Source organism: Juglans microcarpa x Juglans regia, chromosome 8S (assembly GCF_004785595.1).
Source record: "Juglans microcarpa x Juglans regia isolate MS1-56 chromosome 8S, Jm3101_v1.0, whole genome shotgun sequence".
Lineage (NCBI taxonomy): Eukaryota > Viridiplantae > Streptophyta > Magnoliopsida > Fagales > Juglandaceae > Juglans > Juglans microcarpa x Juglans regia.
The window spans coordinates 7,506,816-7,534,143 of record NC_054609.1 but is presented as its reverse complement, the minus strand read 5'-3'; the positions used below and the strand labels follow the sequence as shown (position 1 = coordinate 7,534,143).

The 27,328-nt window shown below is 37.4% G+C and overlaps 2 protein-coding genes across 2 annotated transcripts; both read left to right on the top strand.

Moving 5' to 3' along the window:
- Window positions 1–1,151: 1,151 nt before the first annotated feature.
- LOC121244602 (octanoyltransferase LIP2p, chloroplastic) lies at window positions 1,152–3,688 on the top strand. The gene is made up of 4 exons (XM_041142752.1): window positions 1,152–1,478; window positions 1,541–1,805; window positions 1,934–2,084; window positions 3,114–3,688. The coding sequence occupies exons 1-4, from the start codon at window positions 1,309–1,311 to the stop codon at window positions 3,446–3,448; spliced, it is 921 nt and encodes a 306-aa protein (XP_040998686.1). The 5' UTR covers window positions 1,152–1,308; the 3' UTR covers window positions 3,449–3,688.
- Window positions 3,689–22,727: 19,039 nt separating this feature from the next.
- LOC121244850 (allene oxide synthase 1, chloroplastic-like) lies at window positions 22,728–24,497 on the top strand. The gene has a single exon (XM_041143073.1). The coding sequence runs from the start codon at window positions 22,813–22,815 to the stop codon at window positions 24,385–24,387; it is 1,575 nt and encodes a 524-aa protein (XP_040999007.1). The 5' UTR covers window positions 22,728–22,812; the 3' UTR covers window positions 24,388–24,497.
- Window positions 24,498–27,328: the final 2,831 nt, after the last annotated feature.

Here is a 27,328-nt window from a genome sequence, read left to right as displayed (position 1 = left end):
GGTTACCAAATAAGGCAAGATTTGTGTATGGCAAGATGGAGGCTTAGTGGGTTTTGACTACGGCTAATGACTATGATGGTTGAAGGGTAAATATGAGATATGGACAACTAGGACAAACACTATAGTGATCGAATTATAGTGTATGGATGGATTGAATGTGGCAATGGAAATATATGGTTGAACAAAATGGATGAGAATATGGAAGAACAATATGGATGAACAAGATGGAAGAGTATGATCAAAAGATGAATAGACTCAACAAAGGAATATGAAGACTCTTTTTGGTTTGTATAGATATTTTGATATGCAAGACAAGATATGAACATCAAGGAAAATGGATGAACACGTATGAACATTCAAGAATACAATGATGAACGACTTCAACACCAATTCAAGAATGCACAAAGATGAATGGACTCAACAAAGGAATATGAAGATTCTTTTTTATTTATATGGATATTTAGATATGCAAGAAAGTGTAGATGAATAAGATGGAAAATAAGAATAATGAAGATAATGGAATGGAACAAAAGATAGCCAATTCAACTATGATTCACGAATTGCACATAAATGAAATAACTTCTTTATTGATAAACTTGAAAATAACAAAGATAACACAATTTGGATTCACGAATTGCACCAAGTTGTAAGAACAAGATAAGTGAATCACACCTATTCACGAATTGTAAGGTGATGATTCTCTACTATGGATTCACGAATTGCACCCAATTAGCCTAAGTGCCTAGCACCGAAAAGGTGATCTCAAGAACAAATCTACCCACTTAGGGAATTTGCCAAATGTTCAAAAGATGTAAACTAAATGTCTAAGGGTCCTATTTATAGAGCTTACAAAGTGGAAATCCTAATTAGTCCATTGATAAATAAAAATAAATAAAATAATTCAATAAATAAATGATAACGGTGTGGAACTTATGGAGGCCCACGGCATTGGCCTTTGGTGGCCTTGGCTAGCCCATGCATGCCTAAGACCATGTCCTAGGGTGGTTTTTGATGGGGTCTTGACAGAAATGTGATGGTTGTTACGATCTTACATTGACTAAGTATAGAATTGGTTGATAGTTTATGAATTTCAAGATACCCTTTCTTTATAAGCTAGTTTTGAAGAGTTACTTCGTAACACAATTGCGGAGGTACAGAGAAGTAGGACCTATTGTCAACTTCTTCGTTTGCTCCGCTGCAAACGACAGACTTCCCTTTCCATTTTTCACTAATCTCCACCTCGCTTCGCAGCTTCTTCTCAGTGATTAAAGGGGGCTCTGTTCGCACAAACCATAGAGGCAACGAGTTATGAATCTCCCAGCAAATCACTTTCAAATTCCCATCTTGGCATGCCCAACTCCCAAGCACACCAAGAAATCATTCCGGCCTCAGTCTCGCACACCCGTGTCAAAACCGAATCAACTCTTTGATTCCCAAGCCTTCACTTCCCCCTCGATATCTAATGACCGACCAAGAACGTGAGTTTCTTTTCTTTTGCATTTTCGCAAACACCTTCCACGTCTGACCTCGAGTTTTGTAGGTGCGAGTGTTTCGACTTCTACAAAGACCTGGTTCCGTACGGCGAGGCATGGTCTTGGCAGAGACGAATTGTTAGGGACAAGAAGTCCTTGATTGAAAGGAACCAAGATTTTCCGGACACGCTAATTATTCTACAACATCAGCCCGTTTATACATTGGGCACAGGTAGTTCAGAGGAGTATCTGAATTTCGACATCAACGATGCTCCTTACGATGTTTACCGAACCGAACGTGGCGGGGAAGTCACCTATCATGGCCCTGGCCAGGTACTCGACCCGAATTAAGGACCATGTGCCCCAATCTTTTATAGGGTCTTAATTTGATAATTTTCTTATCTGCTCTGTGGTTTTTGGATTTCGCTCCTAACTTCTAATGCATCTGTGTTGAACTGCAGCTAGTTATGTACCCTATTATCAATCTCCGAAATCATAGGATGGATCTTCATTGGTATCTCAGGGCACTGGAGGAGGTGGTCATCCGAGTTCTTTCCTCAACATTTTCTATCAAGGCATCTCGGCTTGAAGGTTTCACTGGCGTTTGGGTTGGTATGAATCCTAATCCTTACATTTTTTTTGGCCTGTTTGCATAATGTATGTTCTCATTCTTCATGCACTACTTCAGAAACAAACTATCTGCTTTGAGGTTCTCTACAACTTCTATATTAAGCGACTGATTTCCATTCGAGTACCTCATAGACCCAATTTGTGGCTGTGTTTGCAAACAAAACTGTGATAATTTAATTTGTTTTTCCTTTTTCTATATGTTTAGATTTTGATCTCTATTATATGCAATCTGTTATGCTCCATTTGGAAGTTGTGAAAAAAAAAAGTTAAAATCCATACTGGAATTTTATAGCAGTTAATTCAATTCAACATTTCTTGATTTAATTCTTATTTCTTTCTACTCCTTATCCCAGCATCAGCAGTATTGAATAACTGTGGGACGAAATAGTGTCTAAGTTTCACGTGGTCATGTTACTCGTCAAAAAATAAATAAAATAGTTTCACATGGTCATTTTATCTCTTAACCAACTTATGAGTGGTTAATCAGATTTTTGTTGAGCTTATGGATGAACTTTATACTACTTTTGCAATCATATTTTCATAGGGTGAAAGTTCACCCTGAGATATGGTGCAATTAACCAGAATATTTTTTTTTTTGGTGATTAACCAGAATAGATTTCAACGTGGTTCAAGTTCAATATCCAGTTCATGTTGGTTCTGTGGTTCCTTTGTAATAGTAAGACGTGGCAGCACATGTTTTGAGTAATAGGTTTTTTTATTTTTCATAGGTATGTTTTGAGTAATAACTCCTGGAACCATGCTGTGAACTCCTGAATATTTCAACATCTCATTGTTCTGCTGAATTTAGGACCTGGACTTAAGATTTGTTATTTTACTGATCTTAATATAGTCTTTGCTTTCTTGGACACAGGTAGACAATATTGCCATGTCATTTTGTACAATAGTTCACCTTCATTTATTATCCTATTTTAAATTTGTTGGGGGAGAGAAAAATGCAGAATGCTTAAGTTATTTTCCTTCTCTTGATCTTTCATTTCAATTTTGCTTCAGGAGACAAGAAAGTTGCAGCCATTGGGATACGAGTATCTCAATGGATAACATATCATGGCTTGGCACTAAATGTCACCACAGATCTAACCCCATTTCAGTCAATAGTCCCATGTGGGATTCGGAACCGTCAGGTTGGAAGCATTAAGGAGTTGCTAAGAGAACTTCAATCATCCACTGGATGTGTAAAAGCAAATGTACCTCATTACAATGATTGCCAGCTGATTGATATCACTCACACATCTTTGATCAAGGAATTTTCAGAGTATTTTCAGCTTGAAATCCATCATATAATCAACCCCATGTTGGAGATTGAGGAAACACCACAGAGAAACTAAGTTGACTGATCTGATCCAACATGTCCGACTTTATCTGCTCAAGAAAGATAAATGATAGTAAGATACTCTTGTTTTTTCGTGGTCCTTTTAGTTCATGGATAAGTCGATGAACTCAGCAGCAGAAAATATAGGATTATGCCTTAGATAACATAGAAGTCAAACTCAATTTTTAACGTTGATTTGGTACCGTAATAACCCCTTTTTTTTCAAGTGTATGGATCTTTTGTCTCTTTCACTGCCTTCACAGTCGTATGAATATTCTGTCTCTTTTTGCTGTATCTCGGACTGCTTACAGTGAGAGCTTTTTCTCACTCCCCAACTTGAAAGTTTGGGAACTTGTCTATCTCAGAACTTGAGTTCAAATCCTCCACAGCTCTCGCTTCAGAAACTGGTGGGTGTGTGATGGTCATGTCAATTGCAAGTCTTTCTTTGGTGCCACAGACTCGGGTCTTTATGGCAACACAAGGTGAAGAAAGGTGTAATAGTAGTTTTTAAGAGCCTTTCCTCAAGAAGTGGGCAATGTTGGATTCCAAGCATTTTCTAAAAGAAGGAAAAGTGGAAGCTTGCAGCCATGGGTGAAATGGGAACAGGGTTTTTGTTGGCTCCCTTGACCTTGTTCAGTTTCTTCAAATATGTGACAATATGAAGTTTTCCAGAGCTGCAAGCCTGCAAAAGGGTCTTTGACTTCATAACAAGATCTCATTTAGAACTCAGTACCGTTGTATTGAACAAATGGGTGCAGATTTATTGTAAAGTTGTGACACGAGCTCTGCTTGATGAATGTTTGAGAAAACTCCTCAGTGAGACTTGGATTCTTGGAATAAGATTCTGGTTGGTTTTGCAGAAAATGACGAAGGAGAAGTATGATTCATGTTCCAGTGAGATTCAATAATACCACTGACTGTTGCTTATCTACGCGGTCAGGCAATTTCTTGGTCCTCTGCTGGTTCTTGCTACTGAAACCAAAGCAATTGATCGTTCAGAAGGCAGTGAATCCTGTTCAGAAGGCAGTGAAGCCTGTTGCAGAGAGCAGTCATGATAAAGACTCCACGACTGGGACTGCTCAGAAAAAATATTTTAGAACTGGACAAAGAACGCCAAGTGTGATATTGTACAGAAGCCCAATATGAGACCAAAAATCATACTGCAAAAAATATGCAACACCTCCATACATCCATCAGTACTTCTCTGCTACAGGTCGACAAGGGAAAAGCCTTAAAACATATGTCATCAAGGACCAAGGTAGACGGCACCGAGAACTCAGAAAGTCTCTATCATGGCAAGCAGAGGACCGCTTCTTTCTATCAATTCTGGAGTAGTAGGAAGACCCTTCAAATCACGGAGAATAACAACCTCTCTATGAAATGAGCAGCTTTGGTTCAGTCTATAGAGATGTATGGCAGTCGTCCAGGTGCTTCTCAAGTGCAATTTGAGCTGCACAGCCGATCAGAAAAGGAGCCACTGCAACCGGGCCAGGCAGGGCAATCATCAGTCAGGTTACATACGCTGCAAAGAGGGGGCAATGACCTTGAAGAACATTGTGAAGAAGCGCATGCAAAGAATCCTCTGAGACCCGTGATGAGAGCCCCGCCTCTTCGAAATTGCTGATATGTATGGCCTTTGCACGCGGTCAGTTACAAGCAGGAATGTTGCAATACCAATGTAGAACAGGACCTCAAACGATGAATTCACAATTTTCCGTTTTTTAAGTTTACACCTTCTGTTCCTTTTTTCATGTTTAATGTTTATTTATGGATTTTTTGCCTTTATAAAAAGTTTTTGGTTTTTAGAATAATTTTTAGAATAATGTTATATACATTCATAAAGTATGCAACTCATGTGCAATCTCTTGGATCTTTTCTGAAAATCTCCAGTGTGTTCGACCTCCCCTTTTTTTTTTTTTTTGTTCAAATTGACTGCTTCAGACTTTCACATCTTGGGCCCATACAAGTCATTTTCTTTTGTTAAAGCCATATCTCGTCCAACCTTTAGCAGCCGAGTAAGTCCCATAGTTCCCATGGCAACCATGGTGGTCTGTGTGTGTGACTTAAGTGTGTCTCCATCTAACTCAGTCTCTGTTATCACTTTTTTCCAGCTCCTTATCGCCATCATCGCGAGTTTTTGCTCTTAGTCTTTTTGTTTGCCCCTTGGTCTGTCTCTCTAGCATGTTAAGTCATAAGTATATTATATTATATTATATGAGTCGAACTCGACTCATTTAATTAAATGGTTCAAACTCTAAAACTCAAACCCAATCATTTTTAATTAATGGATAGCATAATACAACCCGTTTAACTTGTTTAGTAATTAACTTTTATTGGGTTAATCTAAACACAAGTCATTTAACCCGCTCCAATGCATTTAACGCGTTTCATAGTAAATGGGTTGAGCTGACCTAATTATGTTCTTCAAGCAACCATCGAAGTCCAAAGCCTATTGGGTTGTTCAAGACCATGTCAACTCGTTTTTTGAATGGTCGTTGCTCACTTGCAAAGACACTGAAATTGTCAACTAAACTTGGAGAAATCCTTTGCACATGAGGAAGTTGGTTGTGGTCCGTCGTGCATTGTATAGACGATTGATGGCTTACGTTGCCAAGAGGGCATTTTTAGACAAAGGAAAGGATTGAAAAGTATGGTTTTTGGCCCAAGATCTTACTATCACCTATGCATGTGCGAGAATGTGATACGAAAGAGGCTGGTGTGTTAAACATGATAGATCAAGAAAGAGTGTTGTTACCATTGTGAAGAATTGTGTTACCCACCGATGCCAAAAGACTCAATGTGTAGAAGTGTGGTGGTCGAGCTATAGAGTTGTCACCACAAATACGAAGGAAATGTCATGATGCTTTGTTGTGGAAATTGAAGTTCCATTTCAAGGGGATGTGATGTCTGGTGTGGCAAACCATAATCACTATTGTAGGAGAGAGTTGCAATGAGACTCGCTGCGGAAGTCGAGTTAGATAACTGTGTCCTATTGCATTCACGGGTGAAGACAAGACTTAAGCCTCGTAGTTAGAGCAAAGTACTAGCATACGACTATTGGTAGATTGATGAAGTCACAAAGGCAGAATTGGAAAAAAGTTGAATACCTCATAACATAAGGGTTTGGCATGAGTTAGGTGGAGAATCTGTGCCGGCTCACTGGTGGGTAAGAACATTGGATGAAAATGAAATTGCTAGAATTTTGTTTTAGAAGGACCCCTCCAAGGAGGTGAACCTTTAGTTTACTTGATAGGGTCAATCTAGGTATCATTTTATTTGTTATGTTAAGGTTAGTTATGAACCCAGATGGCTGTGCGGAATGTTTGTGGCATGTCGGAATGTGGGCTGATACTAAGATAATGGTTGGGCCTGCAAATTGGCACTACTATTTAGGTTGCGTTTGGTTCCTAAACTCAACTGAGTTTAGTATAACTTTAAGGTGAGTCTAACATCCAAACACCCAACTCTCAAATTACTAAACTCATATCAACTCAAAACCTTCTTACATGTGGGACCTGCAACCTTTTTTAACTTAAAACATCTTTATATGTGAGACCCACAACCTTTTTCAATTTCATATAAAAAATATTAAACTCATCTAAATATCCAAATACACTTTAAATTCAGTTTAGATGGACCCCACATAACTCACTCCACTACTCAACTCACTACTATTCATAAAGAATTCAACTTAGCTAAATTAAGCTCAACATCCAAATGCAGCCTTAAAATTTTGTTTAGTGAGAATTTATGGGTTTTGGTAGAAATTATTGGTTTAGTTGAGCCAAAGCAAAGATAGTAGATAGACTGACATGATCACTATTCGATGTTGGAAGGTTTGGCACATTAGTGGATATTAGACTAGAATTGTGATTGGCATACTAATGGATGTAGGCATCACTTCTATAAACAACACGGGAAATACTTCAGTCCATGTGATGGTCTGGGCACAGGAAGAGCAAAGCTTGACTACACTGAGCACTAAGTTCTTACAGGAGAGAATGATGCATATGGTGTAGATTGACAACAAAGATATCAACTAGCTTAATACTTGACTAATTGGCAAGTGAATAAAGAGAGTGTGATAAGCAACACTCTCCAATTTTGTTAGCTTGACAGAGTAAGCCTTGGCCATCTCAAGCAATTAGACGGTACCTTGATGGAAACGTAGAAGTGAGCTTGGTTAAAGCAGATGGGTAGCTATGTTAGATTGAGACATGTTGGTGTGAACAACATGGATGGTAGGAGACGTAGGAGACCCCGACTTAGGATGGCATGACTAATCTTATGTTTTACTTGTCTACTCAAAAGAAGAGTGGAATGATCGATGATAGGCAGTCCGAAAGTCGATGGTGCTCTTGAGTCAATGACAAAGTGATGTTGAAGAATCCACACAAGAACGTTGTTGGTGGAATCTTTGTTGAATCAACTTGGACTCTAGACAATGACTGTTTGAATGTGAGTGCCGTAGATTGAAGGTCGGTACACCTGACAAAATAGTGGATGGCCGGTTAAGGTAATCAATTGTCGGTATGAAACCAGAACTTTTTAAAGTTTCTTTCTAAAGTGAAAGATAGTATTGAAGTATTGTACATGGAGAAATACACTGTGTGTTGAAGGTTGTTGGATAAGTTGGTCTTCGAACTGTGGTGTTCTCGGGCATGAACATTTGGTGCTGGAATGAGCTTCAGTGCCACTTTCAAAACGTAAAGAAATCCCAATTGGTTGGAGTGACAATTGAGAACCAATATGGTGCTATTGATATGGCACTTGTTGAATTGTTGTACCGTCGATACAATACTTGGTGGGGGTGATTGTCGGGTAGGAGACTATTGGGTCATCCTGATGAGGAGTCAAGGAACCGACTCTAATCAAAGCTGGGAGGTGGAGTTTTAGCCTCCATTCCCCTTTTATATCAATATGGAGCTCATCCATCCTTCCTGCCATAAGCTGATGATTTCCTAGCATGAAATGAGTGATAGTTATACAAGGCAATCGAAGATCCCTACAAAAGATAGCTTTCAGAAGCCCAATGCTTAAATTCAAATTGCACGATGACGAAGTTATAGTGTTTGTTTCTCAAGCTTTTTTGTTATTTTTGTTTCTTTTTTTAACGTTAGAGGCCTGCTATGTTTTTTCTCGTATCTATATAATTTGACTATTTGAGGTCTATGCCCACTCTACTTCTGCTATCAGATAGGCATAGTTGACCAAGGTTGAGGACAAAGGGAATGATCAAGCTGTCTTTTCGGATGAGAACTTTTCTTTGGTACTAGGCTTAATAGTCTAACAAATGATGTGAACTCCCCGTTTCTTATTACTGTAAGGCTGCCTAGTACTCGACTCGGAAAGAAGACTCGCTCACTGTGCTTTCATCATGATGATAAAGTGGATGAGAACTTTTATGTTGAAGCAAGAGGCATTAGGAATTCTAGGAATAACACCGAAAAGAAGCTCACGTGGTAGTTTGGTCTCATTGAGTCGAAAATAAAGCATTAATCAACATAGAGGGAATCAAGTGAGAGAGAGTGCCCAATACATACTCACGGTTGAGCTAGCCTCACATATCTAGAATTGCTGAATATGAGGCCCTCGTCACCCTTAAAAGCAGAGGGGGAGATCATAACTCATAGGCAGCTCATATAAAGCGAGCAACTAGTTCCTCCTCAGGATAGGACAGCAAATGAGGAGAAGCATGCTTAAGAGATACGCTCGTGCGACACCAAAAATTGAATGCACGGTATTCTTCAATCTAACCTTGTGAGAAAACATTGTATTAATAATCGTCTCTCCCCTATCCCGTCATTCAGTATGAAAGAAGTAAGGGACACCCTCTCCGATCTCACAAACATAAAGCCAAAATAATTGAAAGCCTATATGAGAACACATTGACTTCAAGGCACCTCCTTTATTGATCTCGATGGACCTTAGGTACAAAGCCATTGTTGAGTAAAGTATAGACTTGAAATGTGACGTCAGCATATAAGGAACCACCATGTCCCATCGGAAGTCCCGTCACGTCCAATTTCAAACATTACGGTTTACTCTTCATAGCTAGTACCCAAGCCTTTTGTCCTCATGAATCCTATAGCTTCTTTGGAAAACCATTGCTTTCTTGTCCTTTATCATAAACACATGAGAGATGATGCTGAAAGCAGGTAGGTCTAACCTACCCTAGGCCCTAATGGCCCTCATGAATCCTGGAATATGCGATTACAATTCTCGATTCCCATAAGAACATTCCTTCAGTTTAGTTTGGGAAAGATGTCGCCAAATGGTTTGATGGTCATTTACACAATCATAGAATTTGAGTTTCTTGAGTTCTTAGTCGCAAGCGAAGTAATCTTTGGAGGTAGGAGTGTAACTAGGGAGATAACAATTGTAACTAGGGAAAGGGATCCCCAGGGGGTGGTTTCCCCTGAAACAAATAAATCAAGCAGTTTGATTTCAAGTTCTATTGGCAATCAAGGTAACTAAAGTAGTCAGAAGTTGGTGTTGTTTAATCCCCCCAAGGATGGGTAATGATCCTTTATAATCTGTAACCAATAAGTATGAGTTCATGGAAAGCCTTATGTGTTCATTGTAATTCTATAACTTAAGTTTGTAATTGATCTTTAGTATTGTAATACGTAACTGCATCTATCTTGAGTTCTTTAATACAACCTTTAATTTTGTATTTTATTCATTTCTTTAGCAAGGAAAAGGCTTATATGGTTGCTCCTATTGTAACTGCCCCTATGAGACAACCTCCCTCTTTGATTCACCAATCCAAGGGTATAATAGGCACTTTGAAAATCAATAAATTAAGCAAATAGGCTTTCAGGAATTGGTTTTGGAATATTGGCAGTTAAGTTTCCTCGGTTCGGAGGGGTTCGGGGGGATGTTCCTCATGAAAGGAATTGATTGTGCATTCTTTAAAGAAAAAGTTGCTTTCTTTCAATGAGTGAGTATCCCTAGTTGGAGCAAAGCGACTGGGATATGCACTCATAGTTGAGCTAGCTTCACGTCTCTAGAGTAGCTGAGTAATTAGACACCCATAGTTTCCCTTAATAGTGCAGGGGGAGGCTGTAATTCGCAGACGGCTCATACAAAGTGAGAATCTAGTTCCTCCTCAAGGGAGGATGAGTGTAGCGAAGGAGGGGAGTATTTTTTAAGGGACGCATGAGAAAGTCGATTCAAGTCTAACATTGTATTAATAATCGTCTTTCTCACTTATCCTGCAATTCAGTATTAATGGAGTAAGGGATGCCCTCTCCTATTTCCCAAACATGAAGCCCAAATAACTAAAATTCTTTGTGAGAACACATTGAATTTCAAGGTACCTCCCATACTAATTTTGAAGGACCTTGGTTACGAAGCCATTGTCGAGTAAATTATAGCCGTAAGGGTGGAGTCGGCTTATAGGGGCCCACCACATCTCGTCCGAAGTCCCTTCACGTCCAATGTCTGCATAAAGGAAACTACATGGTCTACTCTTTATAGCTGATACCCAAGCTTTTTGCCCTCATGAGTCCTATAGCTTCTTTAGACAACCATTGCCTTCTTTTCCTCTAGCACAAATACATGGGAGATGATCAATGGAAAGAGGTAGGTTTAATCTACCCCAAGCCTCAATGACCCTTTCTAATCCTAGAATATAAGATTATGATTCTTGTATGAACACTTCTTAAGTTTAGTTTGTGAAAGATGTCGCTAGAGGGTTCAATGGTAATTTATGCAATTATATAATTCAAGTTTCTTGACTTCTTAGTAGCAAGCAAAGCGATCTTTGGAGGCAGGAGTGTAACTAAGGAGACAATTGTTGTAACTAGCGAGGGGGTTCTCTAACAACTAAAGCAAGCAATTTGAGTAAGAGTTCTATTGGCGACTAACGTAACTGAAGCAGCTAAGAGTTGGTGCAGTAGTTGGTGTTGTCCAATCCCCCCGATGGGGACTTAGAGGACAACAATCATTTTTAATATGTAACCAATAAGCCATGAGTTCAGGGAAAGTTTTACGTGTTCATTGTAATTATGTAACTTAAGGAAGTAATTGATCTTTTAATCAGTATAGAAATACGTAACTGTATCTATCTTGAGTTCTTTAGTGCAGTCTTTGATTCTGTATTTTATTTCATTCTTTAGCAAGGAAAGGGCTTGTATGGCTGCTCCTATTCTAACTTCCCCCTTTGAGGGCAACCTCCCTTTATGATTCACCAACCTAAGGGTATAATAGACACTTTGAAAATCAATAAATTAAGCAAATAGGCTTTCAAGCATTGGCTTAATAATATTGGTAGTTAAAGTCTGCTTAGTTCGGAGAGAGTTCAGGGGATGTTCCCCTTGAAATATGGGGTTTGGAGGGATGTGCGCCTCTGTGTTTTGGTGAATTTCTAATGCGTTTCCCGACTTGAGATGTCATTTTTGGAAGAGAAACCATTTGCTTTTAAATTTCTTTTGGAAGAACAAATTTAAAAATATATCTATATATATATTATCGGCCATTTGGTTTTTATGCAAAAAAGAAAAAATGCGGGGCATTTGGTTGTAGTTGAGACACATTTTCTGGATGGATGGTATGGATTTGTTTGAGATGGTTAAGGGCTTCTATGGCTGCTCCTATTCTAACTCCCCTATGAGGGCAACCTCCCTTTATGATTCACCACCCCAAAGGTATAATAGGCACTTTGAAAATCGATAAATTAAGCAAATAGACTTTCAAGAATTGGCTTTAGAATATAGGTAGTTAAAGTCTACTCGGTTCATAGAGGGTTCAGAGAATGTTCCCCCTGAAATAGGGGGTTTGGAGGGATGTGCCCCCTCGATTTTGGTGAATTTCTAATGTGTTCCCCGACTTGAGAGGTCATTTTTTGAGGAGAAGCCATGTGCTTTTAAAAAAATTTGGAGGAACGGGTTTAAAAAAATGTATTATATTACTAGCCATCTGGTTTTTATGCAAAAAAGAAAAAATGTGGGACAATTGGTTGTAGTTGAGACACATTTTTCGGATAGATTATTTGGATTTGTTTGAGATGGTTAAGTTTTTTTGTTTTAACCGTGAGAGGGAGATCATTCAAAATAAGTTGGCTTTAGAATCAATGGAAGTTCCTCACGCCAATCCCTATCAAGAACGACGTGAAGCACTTCGAAGAGCCATTCACACTTTGATTTTTTAGCAAGTTTGTGAACATTGTGAGAAGGGGAAAGGACAGTTGTTCGCTCACTATCCAGAAATGGAAGAAATCTATTCTAGTGTCGTAGAGAACATTATGTGTCGCGATCTAGAAATATTTGATGAGATGGATATGAAGTGAAAGTCAATTAGTTTGATTCACCAATAAATTTTGCAGTTGCTGCGTCATCCTACTTTTTGAAGGATCCACTTTTGTTATGCCTGGGCTTGTGGAGCAAGAGAAGACTTATCTAAAGGGTTGGTCTGCCTCTATACTGAGCCTATTTACCTATCTTAGATCTTGTCACATACAAGAATTAGAGGAAATACCCACCTTCTCCTTGTCAGAGTCAGATCAAGTGAACCTCAGGTTCATCAGTCTTGGATAAAAAGAAGTTCACGCCTAAGGTCTCGATCTTGGATTAATAGGGAGAACGAAAGGTTAGCCCATGAGTCTTCTATTTATTACATAGCCGCTAAATGACATGACCTATAACCAGGAACACCTACAATACCCCATTCAGGAGATGACCTAAATCACATCATTATTCAGGAAACAAGGGCTCTTGCTTTCAGTCCATGGTTGCCTCCTTAGCAGTAAATATAATTTACCTTGGTTTGATCTAGATTGGGGAGAGAACATTAAATGGGTCATGTCCAATCGTAAAGGGAAGTTGAAAGATAATAGATATTGAATTTGGGTTCGGGCAGATTGCAAATTTTGCGAGTTGATCAACAATTGACCTATTTATTAATCGTATCTTATTGGATCAATCCGTTTGAACCTAATATCATTTATATTAAATCCATACCAGTTTATTTCGTATCGTATTCATGTCAAGTTCATGAGTCATGTCATATATTGTAAACCCTATCTCTACTTTATTGTTTCATGTGCACTAACTGGAATTAATTACTGTGCCGTTTGGATTTTGAATTTTGGATTAGACAGTGCTAAGGCTATCCAAAAATACTTGCTCAATCACTAAGTAAAAAAAAACTAATCGGTAAACTCTATCGGGAAGAATCTGTCGATGACTTTAGCATTATTGTTTTGGATTTTGGAATTAAAACTCTATAATTTAGGGTCAAGAGAAGACAAGTATGGTAGTCAAGTTGTTCACCCGTTCAACGTTCAACGGATACCGAAGGGCCTGGGAGGAGAGTATTTGTCAAAATTGTTATGTTTGGATGATGTAATGTATTGGTTTTAATAGTTTGAGATGTGAAGTGCAAAATATCTAATTATTCCAACGTTCAAAATGTATTTTTTCCTTATTCCCACTTTTTAAGTCCTAAAATGATGTGGTTCTCTTGAGATGAGAAACAGTTTGAGCCATTTGCTCAATAATAAATGGCCAAAATTGCAAAAAGTCCACACATCCAACCTTGTTTTGGTATTTGTAACTTGTAAGGAATGAATGGGATATTATTTTTACGTAGTTATCATTAATTTGTGTCCCTATCCACTCCCTATTACACTCTATTGACGAGCTCATCTTACAAGGTCTATGGGTGTCAAAATCTCTTTCCTGTTCACTTTACCTGTCAAAGTTTACAATATATTAAAATATTTTTATGCACGTGGTTGCTTATATTTATTTAATAATTTAATAGAGTTGGTGAGTCTTTCTATGCGTGAACTGTCAATCTTCCTGAACAATTAGTATTAATAAAATACATTTAAGCTTTTATGATACTTAACTTATGTTTGATTTAGTCAATTCCACACCTTTTTTTTTTTTTTTTTTTTTTTTTTAGATTCAAACTAAACATCTTTTGATCTGAGAAAAATATTTTGTTTTAAATTTTCATCTAATTCTGTACTTAAATTTTAGCGAAATGTAAAAACATAAAAAAAAAACAAAACAACTTTTACAAAAAATAATAATACTAAAAAATATTCTTAAAAAATTATATTCAAACAATTTTTAGATTATAGTGATCCACTTTTGCCAATATAATACAACTAGATGCAGTCCAAAGTCTGAAACAAAAACTTTACAAACAGGGTGGATCTTTTTCATTATGGAAATCTAATAAGCATTGAGGGATCTTGATCAGTGGGATGCTACCATACTGATTGTTAGTAGCGGCCCATTGCGCAATGGAATGCGCGCATCGATTATGTGATCGATGTATTTTCCTTACTTTCCAATTTTCAAAGCTTTGGAGTAAAAACCATGTATCTCTTGCAATTCCTTCTATAGTCCAATCTGAGTTGTTGTTTCCATTTATTGCTGAAATAGCCACTTGGGAGTCACATTCTACAATGATTTTTTTGATATTTCTTGTGTGGGCTTCTTGAATTCCAAGAAAAGCTGCTTGTGCTTCCCCTTGGTTGGAGTTGTTACTCTGGATGTGTTTTGAAATAACAAAGATTGTGGCTCCTTCATGATTTCTGCAAATTGCAATTATAGTACTCCCAGTATGCCTAGTTGCTACATCAAAAGAAATCAAGAGATGGTCGATTGGAGGAGCAGACCAATTTGGAAATACATTGGATATTTTCCACACCCAAGATTTGCAGTGATCTTTGTAGAACTGAATGGTTCTTTGGATAAATGACTCAATAGAAGAGGAAACATTTTCATGAATAATTTGATTTCTTAGAAACCAAAGATTATCTATGGCTAAAACAGCAAACAATTGGAAGTTATGGACAACTTTAGATATGTTATGTATAATTTTCCTCTATTTTTTTCTATTTGTGCAGGCTTATAGATTTTTTTTTAATAAAAAGAACTGCTTTTATTAAAAGCTCCCTAGAATAAAGAAGGAATACATGGAGCGTATTTTTCAATCTGAACTATATCTGAACTATATCCTCGTATATTCGTAAAACACTTTTTACTAAAGCTTGAGCTACTTTATTGACAATCTTTGGAACATTTTGAATAGACCATTGATCAATTTTTGCTAGTGTCTTTTTAATATCATCAATGATCATCTCTGCACCTCAGTACTCTTGAGGGAATTAACCACTATCATAACATCACCTTCTAATATGATCTGCTTCAGTCCCAACTCAGTGCAAATGATTGAAGCTTGGAGTGAAGTGATAGTTTTTGCTAGTAGAGCATCTGGGAACAAATCCCTATTTGCTCTTAGAGTTGCTAGAAATGTTCTTTTCCAATCACATACTATCACTCCAATTCCAACTTTGCAGTGAATTTTGTCAACTACTACATCCCGATTTATTCTTTGAAAATCCTTGGGAGGAGCTGTCCATTCTTGTACGGGGTTGGTGATCTTGAGTGCACAATTATAATTCTTTTGAACCATACTTCTATAGTCATCAAGGGCCTGTTTGAATTGGTTCACCAGGGTACAAGGATGCAAGAACCCTGCCTAAAAAATAAATGAATTCGTCTTCCAAATCTTCTAAGCTACTACTGCAAATTCTTCAAGTTACTCATATGTCATGTAAATAAAAAAGTTGTTTAACACCTCTATGAAAGACTTCTCTTCAATTATGCATTTTTTAGTTCTTCGTGAACATAGGCCCCAAACATCTTGTTCTGACTTGCAACTCCAAATGGCATGCTCAACATGTTTAGTTTTGTTAAGAGAGATGGGGCAATTTGGGTTGTGAACCACCTTTAACTCCATGTACAACCCTAAGTCTCCATAATTTTTACCGAATCATACTCTTGTGATTGGTGCTTGATGATCGCCCCTAGCCTCTTTCTTGTATCTCTCCCTATAGGTAGTATGCACTTCTTACTGAGAATTTTTCATCTAATGTATATCTCCATAGTAATCTATTAGAACTATTACACCGACTAATTAGAATTCTTCAAATTTCCTCAATCTCAATAGTTAGGAAAATTGCTTTTAACAAAGGAATGTTCCACTACTTAGTGTCACACAATCGATCAACTCCATAACTTTAGCTCGCTCGTGTGATTCTCTCACAGATGATTGTATTTTGAATGATACTGGTTGTAATATCCATTTGTCTTTCCAAATCTTAACAAAATCCCCATTACCATTCTCAAGATCAAACCTTCTTCAATGAGATATCTTGCTGCCAGTAGGCTTCTCCATATATAGGATGGTTTGCTGCCAGTAGGCTTCTCCATTTTAGCACCTTTTCTGCTAAGGATTGTGAGTTCTATACTAGTCTCCTACCCTACTTTGCTAGCATTGAAAGATTGAAATTTTCAAGATGTCTGAAACAAAGACCGCCTACATTCTTTGCCTTACCCATTTGTTTCGAACTTAGCTTGTGCATCTTATCTTTGTCTTTGATTTGACCCCATCAGAATTTATGCATAATTCTGTTAATTTTCTTCAATAAATTCTTTGGCATTTTGAACACACCCATGTCATAAGTTAGTATGACCTGTATCACGGACTTGAGAAGAATTTCCTCGTTAGCTTGGGATAAGAACTTTACTTTCCAATTGCTAATTTTGCTACTGACATTATCCTATATGTTCTTGAAAGCCTTTGATCAAGATTTGCCTACAAGGGTAGTAGCTCCAGATACTTTTTATAAGAAAATGATGATCTTTGACTTCTTGCTTGGTATTGCTATTGAAAAAGATTGAGGTCTTATCCTTGTTTAGCCTTTGACCTGATACCTTCTCATAGATTCCTAACAACCTAATTAATCTGCTCCACTCTAAACAATTGACCTTACAAAATAAAAGTCTAGTATTTGTAAAAAATAAATGATTTAATATAAAGTACCTCAAGAAAGAGGGATTCTTGTGATGTGGCCTTGAGCATCGTCATTATTTGGAGCTTAAAACTTCAGAGCAGGGAATGAATAGATACGGTGATGTGGATCACCCTGTCTAATTCCTCTTGAGGGTTTAAAACCATTTTTAGGGATACCGTTTATAAGAATGGAATAAGAGACAATCACATATTTCATTATAAGATCAATCTATCTACTATCAAACCCCATCTTGTATATTACAACTTTCAGAAATTCTCATTCAACTCTATCATAAGCCTTGATCATATCAAATTTAAGAGCCATAAAACCAAACTTTCTGCCTCTCATTTTGTATTGCATTGTGTGCATTCTTTCATAAGCAACAATGATACTGTCCCAGATCAACCTACCTGGCACAAAAAGCACTTTGGATAGTTGAGACTTAGGGAGAATAAGTTTTTGTCTGTTTGCCAAGACATTATTATCTTATAAAGAACATTACAAAGACTTAAGTGTCGAAAATCTGACACTGAAATTGGGGCTTTCTTATTGGGAATCAGTGGAATGAAAGTCTCATTTAGTCCTTCAGTCCACCTGTATGTGTTTAGAATTTCTTGAATTACTTCACTAATATATTGTCCCACTATACTCTAATGTTCTTGGTAAAAGTTTGCTGGAAAGTCATCAAGGCCTAGCGAGCTCAGAGGGTTCATCTGAAAAATGGCATTTTTCAGTTTCTTTCATTGTGAACTACTTTGTCAGAATTAGATTAATCTCATTAGTGATACTAGGTTCTACAGATGATAAGGCTTCTATTATACCAGATGGTTGAGAGGATGAGAACATCTCTTGAAAGAAGGATTAGAACTTCCTCTGGTCTTGGAGAAGTGCATCCCTTCCCATTTGAAATTCTGTGAATGGAATTAGTTTGCTTTCGCTAGTTGGCACACATATGAAAATACTATGTTCATGTCGCCTTCTTGTAGCCACCTTTATTTTGCTTTCTGATGCCATTTGACGTCTTCTTCCTCAAGCGAGGAATCAAATTTATTTTGCAACTCCTTTATACTCCTAAGAGAACCTTCATTGTATGAATTTTGCAACAATTTAATCTAGCTAGCTTTTGATTAATAATGATCATTTGTTTTCCAAGCATCGTCTTACTCCATAATAGGAGTGAAAACCGATCCCTTCGGCATGATTTTTGGGCAAAACAGACGCCGAACGGCGCTTAAGTTTTGGGGGAGAAAACCAGCCAAAATCGGTCGATGGGGAGGAGAAACGCCGAGCCGGCCGATGCTTCATTTCTGTGGCGGTTCACAGTCGGTTCTCAGACCGAGCTTCATCTCAGAGAGTAGAGACTAGAGAAAGAGAGTTGAAGAGGAGAGAGAGAGCGAGGATGAGAACTGAGACGCGACGAAGAAGACGGAGTGATATCGAAACGACGCAGTTTGGTTTAAACCAAACGGCATCGTTCTACTTATTTTTTTTAATACGTTATAAATAAAACGACGCCGTTTGGTTTATTATCAAACGGTGTCGTTTCAGTTATGTTTAAAACACAACTATAGGAGTAAACGACGCCGTTCCACTTAAACTTAAGTAGAATGGCGTCGTTTTAAGTACAGAGTATATATAAAAAAAATTAATTTCTTTAGTCGGCCGGTTCAGCAGTTTGAACCAGGTTCGAACCGATGCCGAACCGGCCGATATCAATTTTTCCAATTTTGTACCGCACACCGACCGATTCTCCACCGATTTCGACCTGTTCCGAGCTCGGCTGGCCGGTCTGAGTTCCCGGTCGATTCTCCGGTTTGTTATATAGCCCTATTCCATAAAACTAGACTATGTCTACACCGGTCCAAACCTTCTTTGGTTTCCTTAACTCTGATATAGTGAAGGGAGGAGGATCCCCATGCTTTCTTTATTGCATCATGACAATCTTCCCTCTTTGTCCAGCTAGTTTCATATCTGAAGAATTTCCCCCGTGACATAATTTCCTCATTATGATTGTAGCAGGAAATTAGTAAAGGGCAGTGGTCAGAGCTTTGTGCTGCAAGAACATTAACATCTATTAGAGAAAAAAGTGTGCCACTTGTTGTTTCCTAAGGCTCTGTCTAGGCATTCCTTCGTGTATCCATTGCCTTCTCTGCTTTTGCACCATGTGAGTTTATGGCCTTTGATACCCATGTCGCTTAAGCAACAATCTTCAATTGCTTCTCTAAAGTTCTCCATTTGTCTATAGGATCATTCAGCTGCACCAAACTTCTCCCCTTGTTCAATAATTTCATTAAAATCCCCTATAAATAGCCACGACATAGGAGGATTTGGCCTAAGGAGTCTAAGCAACTGTCAGTTCTCTTCTTGCAACTATAGGATCACCCTAGAAACCTGTCAAAAACTAGCTCTGGTTATTGATGGGAGACGTCGTCTGCACAATAATGTCTTTCACTGAAAGAATTAAGTTCAGCTTTGAACTCTTTCTTCCACATGAAAGCAATGCCACTACTCCATCCTTTATTGTCAACCAAAAAACCATGATCGAAGCCCAATTGATTCCGAATTTTCTTTACCTTCTCTCTATTACATTTGGTCTCTATTAGAAAGACATTGGGCGCTTTTCCTTCACAAGATGATGAAGTTCTCGAACTCTCTGAAGGTTCTCAAGCCATCTGAAATTCCAGCTTAGTAAGTTCTTTTTGCTAGCAGGGCTGCTGAGCAGCCTCTGCCTACTCATCCTGCCGTTGAGCCCTTACAGGAAAACTATTGAGTGCCTCATTCTCAAATTCAGAAAAACTCCTCTTCTTAGTAAGTGTTGTTTTATCCAACAACATGGAGGACTCCGAACCAGATTTTTCAGCTTTATTTCCTTCTCTTGCTCTCTCATCTTCCAGCTGGAGATATTTTTTGGTTGTCCCATGATATTTTTAGAATTAGGAGGGAAAGTTTGATTTGAGAGCACACTCCTGCTGAGATTTTGTTGATCTAATCCAGATCCATCCTTTCATGAGTTCCCCCATTAGTAAGACTTCCATAAGAAATAGTTCACTCATTTTCTTTTCCTGAGATCGTGGGAACATTTGAAATCATCTCTTTAGTAAATGTTGCCTTTTAAGTATCATTTCCTTCTTTGTCTACGTCATATCACACCTCATCGGAATTCGTTTCTTGTTGTAATCCATTCTGTTCTAAACTTGAAGCACTACCACGCCATCTATGTAGGGGTGTAAGGTTACAGGTCCGAACTGGAAAACCCTACCAGACCAAACCGATAACCTTACTGGTAGGTCTCAGTCTCCTAGCTTTGGGATTTTCGATTTTCGGTTAGGTCTCAAGATATGGTTTTTTCACCCTCAACAAAACCGGACCAACTAAATTACTTATGGTATTTTTTTTATAATTTTTTATATAGTAATTATATAACTTAATTATGTAATCTTCATCTAAAATGTTAAATATACTATTAAATATTAACTAATATGTCATTGACAATAACTAATATATTATATGATAAATCACAATATTATATGCAATGATAAATACTCTAGTATCTATACCTATTCAAAATAATTAGGTACATTTTTTGTAAAATACCTAAGTTACAAGTATGAAGCATCCATGGACCAATTATTTATTAACCATATATACAATATTAAAATTTTAATATAGGTTATTACATATTAACTATCATAATTCATACACATACTATTGAGTATACTTGATATAATTATAATTAATGATTTTATTAATGGGTTAATTAGATAATCAACAGTAAAGAGGTTACTTAATTTTAATTTTATTATTTTATATAAATTTTATCCTTTAATTTTATTATTTTTGGGCTCATTTTTTAGTTGGGCCAAAATAAATAGTGTTTATTGGTAAGTTGAGCCTTTAACAAAAAAGTAACCCTTTTGCGCAAGCCCAGACCGAATAGACAGATAGATAATGGTCCAATCCAGTCGAGAGGTACCACTGCTTCGGTCTAGCGTGGAAAATGGGTGGATTGAAAATTTCAGTCTGGTCCAAAAGTGCCCCTTTAGACCGACCGGACCAAACCGTTTACACCCCTGCTCCTATGACCACCAACCTAAGGATTTAAAGAACCCGCATGTAGCCAAGGGCCATATTGATCCTACATGTTCTTTGCCAGTCGCCTGCCAACCCTGCTTTAAGCATCCCTTGTGTTTATGTCTGATAGTTTCACAATGAAAACAAAAGTTAGAAAGACATTCATATTTAAAAGAGATTCATAATTGATTTTCACCTAATGTCAAGACCCGACCTCTCGCAAGAGGCTTTTTTTATATTAACCATTACCCTTGACTCTTATGAATGTCCCCCAACCCAAACCAAGATCATTAACATCGACCAAGAGCAACTCCTAACTTTTCACCAATGCCTTTAGTCATCCCAACAAAAGGCATATTGTGTACTTATATCCAGAAAGGTTCATGAGAGAAGATTATATCTTTAGATACCAAACCACCATCAAATTCCTTCAGACTTTTTAGGAGGAATTTATCAAAAGTCCATTCCTCTCCATGACTCTTTCTTTTTCTTATTTCTTTCTAAAATTCGAGTAGATTACAATTCCATCTTACTTCTTTGAAGATGATCCAACCCTTTATTTGCCATATTTTCGAAATTGTTGAATGAAAAGCTTTCTTGTTCAACTTCTCAATCAAAGCTACGAGACATTTCTTCCCTTTTTCTTCAAACTTCTGGACAACTTCATCTTGTATCATGATCTCTTATTTCTCTTCATCACTGAGTTTGAAACCCTCCCATAGATTGAAGAGTTCACCTCCATACTTAATCCTCTACAAACAATTGTCTTAGAGACTATACTCTTTGTTCATAAGAAACAAAGAAATAAAAACGCCCCGCTCTTTAGAGAAGGGACCCATCATCGTTGCTCCGGGCTTATATATTCTTAAACCGTAATAATATGCTCATAACTATTTTTCAACTTTATTTTAATTGATATAGTTTTGAAAAAATTGAAACTCAAATTAAAGAAACCTTCATATTTTCAATAAAGTGTACTATTACATTGACTTTTCTTCTCTCTAAATGAGTTACAAAGTCGTGGTAGGAAAATCATTATTTATTCTTAAATAGTTTTAAAACCTTTATACAAAATTTACAAATATCTTATACAAAGTTTTAGAAAAATACTTTTAATTACAAAAGAATTTCATAAAAATAAAATCATAAGTTGAAGATTATAAAATTATTTTTATTATAAATAAATTTAATATATCATATAAAATTATGATAATTTATAAATTTATTTTTATAAAATTTATCTATAAATATATATTCTCAAATTACGATATATATATATATATATTTATATATATATATCGACGATTCAGTCAATCGCTTGCCATTAAATCCATCCTTAAAATATTAATTTTCTCCTCACAGTACTTCTATTTCCAATCACGTGTTCAAACACCAATCAGGCCTACCGGCTTACAGCAACCCTTACCAACCGTCTTTAAATTAGTACTATCTTTTTTTAATAGCCAAAAGCTTCACCCAGATCGACGACAATGGCTTCCACTTCTCTAGCTTTTCCTTCTCTTCAGCCAAAATTTCAGTCACCCAGAAGATCTTCGAAGCCCTCCGCGCGTCGAGGTATCTTCCCTCCGATCGCTTCCTCATTGTCGGAAAATCCATACGTACAGGTTCCACCGGAGACGATAGAGTCTCCTGGACCCAAAGAGCTTCCGATCCTGAAAATCCCCGGAAGCTATGGCTTCCCTTTTATCGGCCCGATAAAGGATCGACTCGACTACTTTTATAACCAAGGTCGTGAGGAATTCTTTAAGTCACGTGTCCAGAAGTACCGGTCGACGGTGTTCAGAGCCAACATGCCACCCGGTCCTTTCATAGCTTCCGACCCTCGCGTCGTCGTTCTGCTAGACGGCAAGAGCTTTCCGGTGCTGTTTGACGTCACGAAGGTAACTAAGAAAAACCTTTTCACTGGAACTTACATGCCCTCCACCGAACTCACCGGTGGTTACCGGGTTCTCTCCTATCTCGACCCGTCTGAGACGCGCCACGATAAGCTCAAGCGCCTCATGTTCTTCCTCCTCGAGTTCCGTCGCGATCACGTCATGCCCGAGTTTCATTCCAGCTACACGGAGCTCTTCAATGGCTTCGAGCAGGAACTCGCGACCAAAGGCAAAGCCGCTTTCGGGGATGCCAGTGACCAAGCGGCATTTAACTTCCTTTCTCGTGCCCTGTACGGCACGAACCCGGCCGACACCAAGCTCGGAATTGATGGTCCGAAGCTGATCCTGAAATGGGTCCTGTTCCAGCTTAGTCCTCTGCTCACACTAGGCCTCCCAAAGTATCTTGAAGAACTCCTCATCCACACCTTCCCTCTCCCTCCATTTCTGGTCAAATCCGATTACCGGAGGCTCTACGACTTCTTCTACGAGTCTTCCGGGCCCGTGCTTGACGAGGCCGAAAGATTGGGCATCTCGAGAGACGAAGCATGCCATAATTTGCTGTTCGCTACGTGCTTTAACACCTTCGGAGGCATGAAGTTCTTCTTCACCAACATGATAAAGTTAATCGGTAGAACCGGGAGCGAACTACACACCCAGTTGGCGCAAGAGATCAGATCAACCATCAAATCCAACGGCGGAAGAGTCACTATGGCCGTCATGGAACAGATGCCGCTGATGAAATCCGTCGTGTACGAATCTCTCCGGATAGAACCGCCGGTGCCGTTACAATACGGAAGGGCAAAGCGTGACCTCATCATCGAGAGCCACGAAGCTGCTTTCCGAGTTAAGGAAGGCGAAATGATATTCGGGTATCAGCCATTCGCAACAAAGGATCCTAAAATATTCGACAGACCCGAAGAGTTCGTGCCGGATAGGTTCGTCGGAGAGGGTGAGAAGTTGCTAAAGCACGTGTTGTGGTCAAACGGACCGGAAACCGAGACGCCGACGGTCGGGAATAAGCAGTGTGCGGGGAAAGACTTCGTGGTTCTGGTATCTCGGCTTCTTGTGGTGGAGCTGTTTCGCAGGTACGATTCGTTCGAGATCGAGATTGGGACGTCCGCATTGGGTGTCTCCGTCAACCTAACGTCTCTCAAAAGATCAAGCTTTTGATCATGGCGATCTCGATTATTTTCTGTAGTGGGATTCCAAGTAGATTACTGCAATCTCAACCAAACTGAAAAATAATGTAAGGTGGAAACTGGGTCCCACTCCTTTCCCGACACCATTTTTGCCTCTACGTGGAGCGTGAGTTTTGCTGTTAATAATATCTGCCCACCATTCTTATTTTTATTTTTTTAAAATTTATAATTATTTTATTTTATTTTTTAAAATTAATTAAATTCTCCAACTCATCATTTATATATAATATATTTAATAAAAAAATTATTTATAATATATGATGTATAAAGATGATGAATAGAATTATTATTATAATTTTACATATGAAAAATGCTATCAAAATGAATATAATTTATTATAGATATTTTCATTATCTTTGTTTAATTAATATGAAAGGTTTCTTTTCTAAAAGTATTCTTTATAAAAAAATTATTTTTTTGATAAGTCACACTTTTTTAATAAAATGTCAGCACGATTCTTAAACTCCTGCAACTTTTTTTATTTTTTAATTCTTAAAACCAGTTAACATTTATTCCTGACATACATGATTTTTTTTTTTTTTTTATAACTATGCAAACAAAAAAATAAAGGAAAAAAAAGGGAATGAATATTTGAAATTTAAATTTAATATTGTTTCGATAAAATAGTACCATTATGAATATATCGGTACTATTATTGATACTTATTTTAATATATATATATATATATATATATATATATTTAGAAATCAAGTCAAGCATTTGAAAATACTTGATTAAAAGTGATATGAAGTGACTTTATACTATTATTGGAGCTTTTATTAGTTGCACATATTAATGCTTTTTTTAGTTATGCTGAATAAATATGGGGAGGTCGTTTTTCAAAAAAAAAAAGAGAAAAGAAAGAAAGAAAAGATCTTTCGAGGTACCAATAGGGAAATCCATAACAAGTTTATCAAAAACTTTTTTAACTTTGTTAGTGCTTTTGGTGGATAGGCCTCTTGAATTCGATGGTCCCTTCTTGTTGTTGAAACTAAAAACAATTTCTTTTCCCATCAATGTTAGGAGGGATTTTGAAGGTAAATGGGTAATGTTATCATAAAAACAATATATGATTGTGATATATAGAATTTTTTTTAAATAAAGATACCCATAATTAACTTCAATGATATGAGTTACAAATCGACCATCCTTATTTTTTAGTTTGTAGTGTGCATAAATCCATGAGTACTAAAAGAGGAAGTGCATTTGTTGGAATTAGAAACATGACTTCTCTCACTTTTAATATTACAAATGAAAAACTTTTTTTTGGTGTAAAACAAAACAATCTTATTTATGGCAGAGGAAAATTTTGATAACAAAAATCACTTAAATTTTACATCTCGACTAAAATCATAAAACTTTCCTATCCACCAAATGATTATTTACAGAGAAGATACAGTGGACCTATTTTATCAAGTTTTATTACCCTTAACACCTTCCGTCGAATATAATCTGACCAACAACTATAAATTTGTGTCTCCCTTGTAGCTCTCAGCTTGGCCAAATGATCAACAACTTGGTTCACCTTGTGGAACACATGGTGGCATAAGATAGACATATTTCGTTTAACCACCAAGCCACATCTCCCTAAGAAACCATGGACAACACCCTTGCCCCCACCATACTTTCAACCCTGCCTCAGTGTTTGTTGCTCTACCCATAAAGCGATGAAAAAGCCACAAAAGATTGTCCAAGATCATTCCTCACTATACCACCACCTCCACAATTTCCAACATTTCCCATAGAGCAACCATCTACATTGAGTTATACCTTTCTAGCTTGTTGTTTAGTCCAAAACAATGTTTGTGTGATTTGTCTCTTAACTTCCACCACATGATGTTGAAATTGTAAGATAATAAATCTGTCATACAAGGAAACTTTCACTTGGTTGAGTTTAGAGAACAACTCATGTACCGACCCAACCCGACCCGACCCAATAATTCTATTGTAGGAATATTGATAATTTTTATTGGGTCTAAATTATATTTAATATTGATCATTGAGATTGATTAGGAGTTTTAATTAGGGTCAATAACTAGGTTAAATCTCATTTATTATTTATTGAACAAGTTAGATTCTTTTTAAAATTGAAAAATCAGTCATTAGAAATTTATTTCAATTTAAAATCATCACTGATTGAAGTCCCCTTCGTAGTCTCATCACTGTCAATCCTACATTGATTGAACTATTAGATCATGTTTTTAAATTCAAACTCTCTTTTTGAATATTTGCGATCGAGTCCAACTTGAACTCGAACTCTTTAAAACCCTCTCCCAATTCTCTCTATAAATATCCTCAATTCCGTGTATTATTTAGAAAAATCATAAACCTTCGTAAGTGCATTAGCCGAACCTAAGATACTTAGTCCAGCACCATGCGTGTCCCACGTTCGCCGCATCAATAGCTGATTGCCTCATTCCTCTCACAGCATCCCTCACATTTTCTTTGTCCTTCTCTCTAACGTGTGTTTTCTCTCAAGTTCTCGATTAGTCTATTTCTCTCTCTAGCCAGCGCTGAACCCATCAGTCGCACCCTGAAAATATCGGATTAGCGCTGTAAGGTAGTAGCTTGATCATAAATTAGGATTAGCATATGTTAGCTACTTATATATCTTATTATTAGAGTCAGTTATTTGAAAACCAGTGTTTATGTATCATGCATATCATGATATTTGCAAGCACATGATTCATCATGTATCATTTCGCATATTATAGTTATGTATATATTATGCATCTCACACTGCATAAGACACATATAAAGTTTTGATAAGATTAAGTGTAATATAAGTTCAGAGCAGTTAATAAGATGACCATTAGATGCATGGTACCAATATGATTTATGGGTGGATGTACAAGCCACAGATGTAAGCGTAGTCCCCCATAGTATGCTAGAATACTATTACGGCTCCCATT

Excerpts from the sequence above, each read along its gene's own strand:
- LOC121244602 (XM_041142752.1), top strand. The coding sequence starts at position 1,309 with ATGAATCTCCCAGCAAATCACTTTCAAATTCCCATCTTGGCATGCCCA. Across the intron at positions 1,479-1,540 it reads TCTAATGACCGACCAAGAAC|GTGCGAGTGTTTCGACTTCT; the intron begins GTGAGTTTCTTT and ends CGAGTTTTGTAG. Across the intron at positions 1,806-1,933 it reads CCTATCATGGCCCTGGCCAG|CTAGTTATGTACCCTATTAT; the intron begins GTACTCGACCCG and ends GTTGAACTGCAG.
- LOC121244850 (XM_041143073.1), top strand. The coding sequence starts at position 22,813 with ATGGCTTCCACTTCTCTAGCTTTTCCTTCTCTTCAGCCAAAATTTCAG.